The 11,765-nt window shown below is 42.0% G+C and overlaps 1 protein-coding gene across 1 annotated transcript; it reads right to left on the bottom strand.

The window, feature by feature from the left end:
- Positions 1-202: 202 nt before the first annotated feature.
- Positions 203-6,852, bottom strand: LOC120021552 (cytokine receptor common subunit gamma-like). Its single transcript, XM_038965344.1, has 8 exons — positions 6,713-6,852; positions 5,681-5,774; positions 2,633-2,799; positions 2,329-2,465; positions 2,016-2,187; positions 1,818-1,917; positions 1,591-1,660; positions 203-1,466 (listed from the first exon to the last, which is right to left on the bottom strand). Exons 1-8 carry the CDS (start codon positions 6,780-6,782, stop codon positions 1,245-1,247), a joined length of 1,032 nt encoding a protein of 343 aa, XP_038821272.1. The 5' UTR covers positions 6,783-6,852; the 3' UTR covers positions 203-1,244.
- Between the last annotated feature and the right edge of the window lie 4,913 nt (positions 6,853-11,765).

The following is an 11,765-nucleotide window of genomic DNA, read 5'->3' on the forward strand; positions in this document are numbered from 1 at the left end:
GACGTGACACGAGCGGTGTGGTCAGCATGTTACTCAAGAAAGCAAAAAAAGAGACCATGTTTGTCTGCAGCTTTATTATCTCAATGACTATGTTATTTTTATTTTTTTACATTGTTTGCAAACTGACATGACTTAAAACAGGTGGGGCACCTGCCCTGAATGACAGGTCGCCACTGGTAGGATTACAGGATATCATGCAACATTAGGAGGCAACGTTTATCATATTTATTTAAGAGGAAATAGGCCAATAGCCTATAGTAATTTTTATAGCAGTAGCCCCCGCTTGGAAACCAAATTTAAAGAAAATACTATTACAATCAGATTTTAAAAAACAGATTAAAATATACCTTATGGAACAGCGGGGACTGTGAAGAAATATACACAAAGGTACAGACACACGCATACGCACACAACCGCTAGCACACACACTCTCCACACATGTACATTGTAAAATTGTTGTATGGTGGTATTATACATTTTGTAATGTAGATATGCAGTGGTGTAATAATGTGGTATGATGTACTGTTTTACCTTTTGTTTTATATTTAATGTAAGTGCCTTAATGTGTTTGGACCCCAGGAAGAGCAGTGGGTATCCCTAATAAATGTAAATACAAGCTAGTATAAGATACCATTTTAATGAAAGTATAGGCTAATATTCAACATTTCAGATGCTCACTCTATTCCAACGAGATACAGTGTGCAATAGTACAATTTAAATTTCACAAGGGATTGTTTATAATATTAAAACTGTCAGCTGAATCATGTTTAACCCTGTGCCCATCATTTCAGCTGCTAAGATCATTTTTTCATTAGCTTGTATATGCTATAGATATCTTTTTTTTATGACATTATTAGAAACATTTTAGACATGCACGCTCATAAGTAGCCTAGCTCATAACGCTACTATATTGTATGTGGTCAGTTTGTGTAATTAACAGCTTTTTTTCTCGCAATACAAGGAGGGTATGTCATTATTGCAATGTTCAGAGCATTTTATGTTGTATTCTCTCTCAAAAATCGATGCATTTAAAAATCTTACAAATGGTTGAACATCAAACAAAAATGCTTGGATTTATTACCGTAATATTAAGGATGTTCATATGTTAAAATTCTAAAAAGAAATCTGATAGAAACTCCCTTTAGCCCATGCATACACCAATCTAATACGTATTATCAATGAGGGGGATCAAGGAAGTGCACACCTAGGGGAGAAGGGTAATTAGAATGCAGCCTTTGTAAGTCTCACTCAATACCAGCTTGTTCATTTTCACTTGTGACAGGAAAAGTGGAAGCTGAGGAGGAACACGTGGACAGGCAATCTGACTGGTCTGTTAGGATGGAGAAGTTGCTCTCAGATTCGCTGACGCTGCCAGTTTGGGGAACCAGACTGTACTCACGAACAGGACAGGCAAACTCAGTGAAGTTAGGCTGGAAGCAAATGTCCTTGGAGATGGGAAGCCAGGCCTTTAAAGGTAAAGGTTACATGTAATATGTGAGATATAAGATGGGATTTAAACTGTAGATAACAGTAATAGAGAAACAAAGATTATAATGAAGTGCAATGCATGGGACCAGGGATAAATATTACCTCTACATTCTCATCTAGGTTCTTGCCTGGATTAGGCACAATGGGAATGAGGATGAATCTCAGTCGTTCTCTACAAAGAGATAGGGTTAGTTCAAAATCAGAGTATCACTTTTTTTCAGAGGAAGAATGGAGGAGACTTTGATTTTTTTATAATGTAAACTATACCCCTTGATTTTAGTCTTTATTTGGGGTGTAAGTGTGGTGTTAACTTCTGTTGGCAAACCCACCTTTCCCTGTAGACCAGCATGCAGGCCAATATGAAGAGTGTCATGGTACCCACTAATGACAGTACTGGCTTCCACACAGACATTGAGCTGCCAGATATGTCTAGGCCAAAGAGAAAGGTTGACATGACAAAGTCCTGACAGAAGTCTGAGCACAACTTTATAACCATAAAGCAAAGCAGAGATTTTGTATGTATTTACCTGTGAAGTTATTTCCCTTCATGGAATCCCATTGAATGGGCTGACTCCATTCACTCCAGAACTTGGACTCGCCACAGATGTCGTTTACTCGTGCTCTCACTTGAAACTCATAACGACTGCTCTTTAACGGAAAAGCCACAGCATACTTCTGTTCCTTGCTTGGAGTAGATGTCTGAAGAAAGGAACAAAGAGAGAGAGTGGAGGAGAGAGAGATAGTTTTTTCAAACATTTGTCCAGTATTTTGTTGAAAAATGACCAGTAGGCTACAGTGTCCAAACAGTGGTCCAACTCCTGAGTCCTGACCCATCCCCACCTTCCACTTCTCGCTGTTTATTCTGTAGCGAACTTCACTCTCAATGCAGTAGGTGTTCTTGCTGTTGTTCCAGTACAGATTCAGCTCTGGGTCTTTGTTCATCTCAACTGACAGGTTAACAGGAGGGTAAAGCTTCACTAGAAAAAGCATTAAGGAGGGTCAAATGTTAACGACATTTCAATCAAATGAAGATTGAAATAGGAAAAACACGCGTTAAAAAGCCTAAAGTAAGATGACTATTGTTCTTCATGTTACATGCTGTTCTGTATGTAAGGTTCTGATTTGATTGAGAAAAAGAACCTACCCATGCTTTTCAGGTTATGGGTCTGCACATAACTGTTGTTCTGATGGACCAGCTTGGTTGTCAGTGTTCTAAACCTGTCAGACATGTCATAGGACAGTCTACATCCCACAGAATAACTCTTCTCCTGTAGATATGTTGTGCACTCCTCCATATTATCTTTGATGAACCTAAACACATACCATGTGAAAATGATGGATGAGAATTAGTACCAAAGTACGGATATTTAAGATTTGACAGAGATACACTCCCCTACGTATGTATTCGGACAGTGAAGCAATTATAAATGTTTTGGGCTCTATACTCCAATATTTTGGATTTGAGATGTTTCCTATGAGGCAACAGTACAGAATGTCAATTTTTATTCAAGGGTATTTTCAAACATAATGTATGTATTTTACAGTTTAGAAATGAAAGCATTTTATGTATCTAGTCCCCCCATTTGAAGAAGTCATAAGTATTTGGGCAAATTAACTTATGTATTATAGTTAGTAGTCAAAAGTGACTCAACAAACTTGTTGGATGCATTTGCAGTTTGTTTTGGTTGTGTTTTGAGTTATATTTTGCCTAATAGCAACTGAATGGTGAATGATGACTGGAGTAATTTTCTTTCTGTGATAAGATGTTTGTGAACACTTCTAAATTAATCCTTATAATGCCATGATTAAGAAAATAAATCATGAATAGTGATGAGTGAGAAGGTTATAGAAGCTACAACAAAACATACTAACCTCTCACCATTACCAATAACAGGGGAGGTTAGCATTTTTTAGGGGGTATGATCTTTGTGCCTCTGTAACTTTCTCACTAATCATTATTCAGGATTCATGATTATCCATAATCATCATAGTATCCACATTAATGTAGAAGTGTTCGGAAACATCTTCTATTCTAAATTACAATAAAAGTTACTCCAAATGACATAATACATTATTCACCATTCAGTTCCTATTGGGCTAAATATAATCCGAAATACAACCAAAACAAAATGCAAATGCATTCAACGAGTTTGTAGAGTCACAAGGTTGATGTGGTCATTGAGTGCTAGGAATATGGGACCAAATACTAAACTTCTGACTACTTTAATACACTACAATTGAATTTGTCCAAATTTCTTCAAATGGGGGGACTAAATACAGGTAACGACCAAAATAAAGGAAACATCAACATAAAGTGTCTTAAAACCTCTCTAGGGTACGTGAGACGGTAGCGTCCCACCTCTTCAACAGCCAGTGAAACTGCAGGGTGCCAAATTCAAATACAGAAATACTCATTATAAAAATTCAGAAAACAAAACATATTTTACATAGGTTTAAAGATGAACTTCTTGTGAATCCAACCACGGTGCCAGATTTAAAAAATGCTTTACGGCGAAAGCATACCTTACGATTATTTGAGAACATAGCCCAGCAGACAAATCATTACAAACAGTAACCAGCCAAGTAGAAGAGTTACACAAGTCAGAAATAGAGATAAAATTAATCCCTTACCTTTGATGATCTTCATATGGTTGCACTCAGCAGACATTCATTTACTCAATAATTTACTCAATAAATGTTCCTTTTGTTCGATAAAGTCTCTTTATATCCAAAAACCTCTGTTTTATTCGCACGTTTTCTTCAGTAATCCACAGGCTCAAACGCAATCACAACATGCAGACAAAAAATCCAAATTGTATCCGTAAAGTTCATAGAAACATGTCAAACGATGTATATATTCAATCCTCAGGTTGTTTTTAGCCTAAATAATCGATAATATTTCAACCGGACAATAACGTCGTCAATATAAAAGGTAAACAAGAAAGGCACACGCGCATGAAAAAGCTCTGTGACACGGGCAGGGTCCAGTCATTCAGACTGCTCTTACTCCCTCATTTTTCAGAATACAAGCCTGAAACAATTTCTAAAGACTGTTGACATCTAGTGGAAGGCATAGGAACTGCAATTTGAGTCCTAAGTCAATGGATACTGTAATGGCATTGATTAGAAAACTACAAAACCAACAAAAAAAACTACTTCCTGAATGGATTTTTCTCAGGTTTTCGCCTGCCAAATCAGGTCTGTTATACTCACAGACACTATTTTAACAGTTTTGGAAACTTTAGAGTGTTTTCTATCCAAATCTACCAGTTATATGCATATCATATCTTCTGGGCCTGAGTAGCAGGCAGTTTAATTTGGGCATGCTTTTCATCCAAAATTCCGAATGCTGCCCCCTACCCTAGAGAAGTTTTAATAGGGTATTGGGCCATCAAGAGCCAGAACACATTTGATGCACCTCGGCATAGATTCTACAAGTATCTGGAACTCTATTGGAGGGATGTGGCAACATTCTTCCACGAGAAATTCCATCATTTGGTGTTTTGTTGATGGTGGTAGAAAACATTGTCTCATTCGCCACTTCAGAATCTCCTATAAGTGTTCAATTGGATTGAGATCTGGTAACTGAGACGGCCATGAAATATGGTTTACATTGTTTTCATGCTCATCAAACCAATCAGTGACGTGTGCCCTGTGGATAAGGGTATTTTCATCATATTGGGGCATTACCATGGTAGCCAAAATAGTGGTCAAAATATGGCATGATGGGATGTTAATTGCTTAATTAACTCAGGAACCACACCTGTGTGGAAGCACCTGCTTTCAATATACTTTGTATCCCTCATTTACTCAAGTGTTTTAATTATTTTGGCAGTTACCTGTACATAAAGTGTTCATTTGTAAATGGTAAAAGATACAGTATGTATTGTATGAACATACCCTCAAATAAAATGTGGCATTCTGTACTGTCACCTCATGTGAAACATTTGTTCTAAAATTAAAAATGCTGGAGTTTAGAGCCACATTTAAAATGGTAGCTTCACTGTCCACAAATACATATGGTAAGGAGTGTAATAACAATAATATATTAATTCATATAGAGAGTCTCAAAGTACTTTTCATTGTAAGGGGAAAACTCACCTCAACCACCACCAATGTGTGACACCACATCACAGTGATGCACGGCAAGCATTTTGGACAAAGACCTCAACACCCATCACATTGCACTAACCTGTTGCTGAAAAAGGTGAAGTTGACCTCTGGGATCCTCTGTTCACTCCAGATGCAGTTGACATAATCCAGATTAATGATCAGGCAGTTTACATCTGAAAAAATGGAACAGAAATTGAAAATCTGTTTAAATGGGAGATGTGGTATGATATCAAGATGAGTTGCATAATTACATTGGGTGTTTACAGTTTTTTAAGAGACAAATCAGATAACATATATTAAGGGGTCTATACCTTCATGTATATCATGACTAGAGTACTTTTCCACCATCACATTGAATGAAATTAATCATTTTATCAGTATGTGAATGTATACGACAAGATGGATGGCCATGTTACAGGAAACCCCAAAGTAGTTGACGTCAATCTCAGACTAGCAGGGGACTTTTGGTGTCGCATCAGCAATAGAAATGGCACATGAAACTTTACTTTTCAGATTATTTTGTGTTTCTAGGTAGTTATGTAATAGTTTGATCAAATAAATTGCTATAATACCTGGTATAAAGTGTAATTTATTTATTATTTGATGACTCCCAAAGAAACAGAAAGGTAATTAAATTGGCATTATGTAATTACATTACGTACGAGGTAAGTCGATGTACATCAATTCAATAAATATAGCTCAACCAAAAACTTGAGAGTTTTTGAAATGTAACGGTTATATTTCCTATATGTCATAGTCTAAAACAATTATTAATAACTGGAGAAAAATATATATATATATAATTTGCTGACACACTTATGTGAACATTGAAAAAAAATTCAAGACAAATGTCAACTGAGCGGAAACCATCCATCAACATGAGTACACGATAAAATGATCAGAAGACAATCTAAACCTCACTATCTTATTAACACAAATACATGTACAAATTATAATAAATCCTACAAAGATTCTCCAAGATTAAAAACAGTATCAAAAGTTGAGGGCACATTGGCCGGATGTGTTGTCGTAGCACCAGGTCTTAAACAAGTTGAATAAATGAACATTAAAATTAATATCACAGGTGTAGCATCCAACAGGACAATCTTACTGGGGGTGGAGGGAGCCTCATATCCTTGGAGAGAGATGAGGAGAAACAACCAGCTTCCAACCATCTTCATGTCAAAATGGATGACAGTGGGAATGAACGTAACTAGCTATACGCTAATGTATTTGTGTATGGCTGCTCAGTGACTTCCTCTTTTATCCCCTTTAGTTTAACTTTTTTTTAAACAGCCGTGTGTTACATTTCCTGTTCCACTGGCCACCTCCTTCAATCTATGAAAAACACAGAAAGACAAACTACAGAAAAGAACATTGCAGGGGGATTGTACAGACCATTAATAATCTACAACTATAAAGTAAATTAACTATGCACGTTCACTAACAGCCAATAGGTAAGCGATAAACACAGAAGCTTTGTACATAATTAGATTATAAATAACACTTAATCCAATGTTTGTTAACAATCAAAAGTGAGTAAAAACAAACATTTAGTATAGTATATCCTTTTGAATTTAAAGTAGGCTGTCTATAAATATGCATTGTGGTGATACTGATTAACTTGAAGCAAATGAGAAGTTCCTGTGTAAAAAAAAAAAAAATGAATATTTTTTTAAAGTTCCAGTTAGTGTCAGTTTCACTACTTAAGCTTCAATTAAGTTGCCAGAATTCATCAGCTACATCATCTGTCTTTTTTCTACTGAAAAAGGGTACATGCACCAGAAGGAAGTCTGTGGCAGGGCTTTGACACAGAAACATACAGGTGTAGGATCTTAATGTGGTGACCCTGTTGTTGCAAGAACATTTCCTGCACTTCAGAAAATGCTAACTTGTTGTGTATTCAAGGTTTAAAAAGGGTTCTAAAGTTTGTAATTTCCACTTTAACATTTCAGACTTTATTTGCTATAGCAAAAATGTATCAAACCCTACACAAATGTAAATTTTTATAATCCACACAATAATTCAAATTTCCTGTTGCTGCAGGATTAAACTCCTCAAATTAAGAGCATACATCTGTAGACCACAATTTAATCAGGCTATACTATCTTGAGCTAGTGTGATAAAACGTCATGCAGAGACACAAAGCTGGTGAACTATAGTGCTGCTTTTATGAAGATTGACATACAGTACATTATGTTCTTTGCAGCATTTTCCTGATAACTTTTCATCATTTTTTGTATTTTCCCTGTATCACATTGCAGACTACAATGCCTCCTTTCTTGATTCTGTTTTCACAATGTAATAAAAACTCTCAAAAGTGCATCCATAAACAGGAAATGACACAAAATCAACTATTGAACCACACCTTGACCACCCAGGTCTCTGATCTACACTCTTAGAAAAAAGGGTTCCAAAAGGGTTCTTCCAGCTGTCTCCATAGGAGAACCCTTTTGGTTCCAGGTAGAACCCTTTTGGGTTCCATGTAGAACCCTTTGTGGAAAGGATTTTACATGGAACCAAAAGGGTTCTACCTGGAACCAAAAAGGGCTCTTCGAAGGTGTATCCTATGGGGACAGCCGAAGAACCCTTTTATGTTCTAGATAGCACCTTTTTTTTCTAAGAATGCACCTCCAATTCTCATCAGTGTCACACCCTGGCCTTAGTATTCTTTGTTTTCTTTATTATTTTAGTTAGGTCAGGGTGTGACATGGGGAATGTATGTGTTTTTTGTAGTGTCTAGGGTGGTTGTAAGGTTTAGGGGGTTTATTAGAGTAGTTGGGTTTATGTTTAGTATAGAAGTCTAGCTGTGTCTATGGTTGCCTGAATGGTTCTCAATCAGAGACAGATGTCATTAATTGTCTCTGATTGGGAGCCATATTTAAGGCAGCCATAGGCACTAGGTTTTTGTGGGTAATTGTCTGTGTCTATGTTGCATGTTTGCACTTAGTCTTTTGATAGCTTCACGTTTGTTGTTTTGTTTCGTTGTCCTTCTTCCAATTAAAGAGAAGATGTATTTTCCACACGCTGCGCCTTGGTCCTCTCTCTCTCCCATTGACGATCGTGACAGAATTACCCACCTAAATCGGACCAAGTGGCGTGTCAAGCGGCAACAGGACCCACCTACACAGGATTTCTGGACATGGGAGGACGAATTGGATGGTAAGGGACCTTGGGCTCAACCAGGAGAATATCGCCGCCCCAAAGCTGAGCTGGAGGCAGCGAAAGCAGAGAGGCGGCGATATGAGGAGGCAGCACGGAAGCAAGGCTGGAAGCCCGTGAGTACAACCCAAAATTTTCTTGGGGGGGGGGGCTAAGAGGTAGTGGGCCGAGGGCAGGTAGGAGACCTGCGCCCACTTCCCAGGCTAACCGTGGAGAGCGAGAGTACGGGCAGACACCGTGTTACGCAGTAGAGCGCATGGTGTCTCCTGTACGCGTGCATAGCCCGGCTCGGTACATTCCAGCTCCACGTATCGGCCGGGCTAGATTGAGCGTTGAGCCGGATGTCATGAAGCCGGCCCAACGCATCTGGCCACCAGTGCGTCTCCTCGGGCCGGCTTACATGGCACCAGCCTTACGCATGGTGTCCCCGGTTCGCCTACATAGGCCGGTGCGGGTTATTCCACCTCCCCGCACTGGTCGGGCGACGGGGAGCATACAACCAGGTAAGGTTGGGCAGGCTCAGTGCTCAAGGGAGCCAGTACGCCTGCACGGTCCGGTATTTCCGGCGCCACCTCCCCGCCCCAGCCCAGTACCACCAGTGCCTACACCACGCACCAGGCTTCCAGTGCGTTTCCAGAGCCCTGTTCCTCCTCCACGCACTAGCCCTATGGTGCTTGTCTCCAGCCCATTACCACCAGTGCCTACACCACGCACCAAGCCTCCTGTGTGTCCCCAGAGTCCTGTGCGTCCTGTTGCTGCTCCCCGCACTAGCCTAAAGGTGCGTGTCCTTAGCCCGGTACCTCCAGTTCCGGCGCCACGCACCAGGCCTATAGTGCGTCTCAGCCGGCCAGAGTCTGCCGTCTGCCCAGCGGCGCCTGAACTGCCCGTCTGCCCAACGCCGTCTGAACTGTCCGTCTGCCCAACGCCATCTGAGCTATCCGTCTGCCAAGCGCCATCTGAGCCATCCGTCTGCCAAGCGCCATCTGAGCCATCCGTCTACCCAGCGCCATCTGAGCCATCCGTCTACCCAGCGCCATCTGAGCCATCCGTCTGCACAGAGCCATTAGAGCCGCCCGTCTGTCCCGAGCCGTCAGAGCCGTTAGTCAGTCAGGAGCCGCTAGAGCCATTCGTCAGTCAGGATCTGCCAGAGCCGCCAACCAGACAGGATCTGCCAGAGCCGCCAACCAGACAGGATCTGCCAGAGCCGCCAACCAGACAGGATCTGCCAGAGCCGCCAACCAGACAGGATCTGCCAGAGCCGCCAACCAGACAGGATCTGCCAGAGCCGCCAACCAGACAGGATCTGCCAGAGCCGCCAACCAGACAGGACCAGCCAGAGCCGCCAACCAGACAGGACCAGCCAGAGCCGCCAGCCAGACATGACCAGCCAGAGCCGTCAGCCAGCCAAGACCAGCCAGAGCCGTCAGCCAGCCAAGACCAGCCAGAGCCGTCAGCCAGCCAAGACCAGCCAGAGCCGTCAGCCAGCCAGGATCCGCCAGAGCCGTCAGCCAGCCAGGATCCGCCAGAGCCGTCAGCCAGCCAGGATCCGCCAGAGCCGTCAGCCAGCCAGGATCCGCCAGAGCCAGCCAGCCAGGATCCGCCAGAGCCAGCCAGCCAGGATCCGCCCCTCAGTCCGGAGCTGCCGTCCTTCAGTCCGGAGCTGCCCCTTATCCCGGGGCTGCCCCTTGTCCCGGTGCTGCCCCTTGTCCCGGTGCTGCCCCTTGTCCCGGTGCTGCCCCTTGTCCTACTGAGGCCTATTATTTTAGGTGGGGGTATTTGGAGGGTGGCCATTTGGAGGAGGCTACCAAAGCGGGTATGGACAATGGTGGAGTGGGGGCCACGTCCCGCACCCGAGCCGCCGCCATGATGGGGCCCACCCCGGACTCTCCCCTTTCTATGTCAGTTTGTGCGGTCGGAGTCCGCACCTTTGGGGGGGGGGGGTACTGTCACACCCTGGCCTTAGTATTCTTTGTTTTCTTTATTATTTTAGTTAGGTCAGGGTGTGACATGGGGAATGTATGTGTTTTTTGTAGTGTCTAGGGTGGTTGTAAGGTTTAGGGGGTTTATTAGAGTAGTTGGGTTTATGTTTAGTATAGAAGTCTAGCTGTGTCTATGGTTGCCTGAATGGTTCTCAATCAGAGACAGATGTCATTAATTGTCTCTGATTGGGAGCCATATTTAAGGCAGCCATAGGCACTAGGTTTTTGTGGGTAATTGTCTGTGTCTATGTTGCATGTTTGCACTTAGTCTTTTGATAGCTTCACGTTTGTTGTTTTGTTTCGTTGTCCTTCTTCCAATTAAAGAGAAGATGTATTTTCCACACGCTGCGCCTTGGTCCTCTCTCTCTCCCATTGACGATCGTGACAATCAGCTGCTCCCTACCTCATTCATCCCACTCACTGGTACAGTAGACATCACGTCAGTATGGAGGACAACATGCCTTCAGGGTCTTCAAATATACTATTTTCTTATTATAAAAAAGTAAGTTCTCCAACCTGTTTCTAATAAGTAAACACCGCTCATGCCTGCCTGCTCATGAAGTGGTCGTTCTTTTCTCTCTCATGATGACAGTAGGTATTTTTGTCATAGATGACTGCCTTTTCCATGGGTTACTTTCTGCCTAGGAACATTCTGTTAGCTAATTGTTGGATGCTGATAAGAGAGAACCGTGACTTGTGGCCCTCAGACTGGTCCCTAGGTGACTTGTTATAGAAGCGAGGGTGGCACGATACCCATCCGTCATGCCGTTTCTGTGTTGATTCCGGGCCTGGGCGGTTATGGCACCAGGCGCTTTTGCAGTGTGGGGCATCACGTTCTCCCATCCTACAAACACTGCATCAGCTCCAGATGCCAATAACTTTACATGACCAACCAGTGGATGACCCGAGCATGGTCTGTGACCTGTTGTAACAGAGCTTTAGCACCTCAGGCTATGAGCTGTTGAGCTGTTTTACCCCTCATCATTTATTCTGCTGCTCTCATTAGTTGAAGGCATATTGGTT

Source organism: Salvelinus namaycush, chromosome 26 (genome assembly GCF_016432855.1).
Source record: "Salvelinus namaycush isolate Seneca chromosome 26, SaNama_1.0, whole genome shotgun sequence".
NCBI classification, from domain to species: domain Eukaryota; kingdom Metazoa; phylum Chordata; class Actinopteri; order Salmoniformes; family Salmonidae; genus Salvelinus; species Salvelinus namaycush.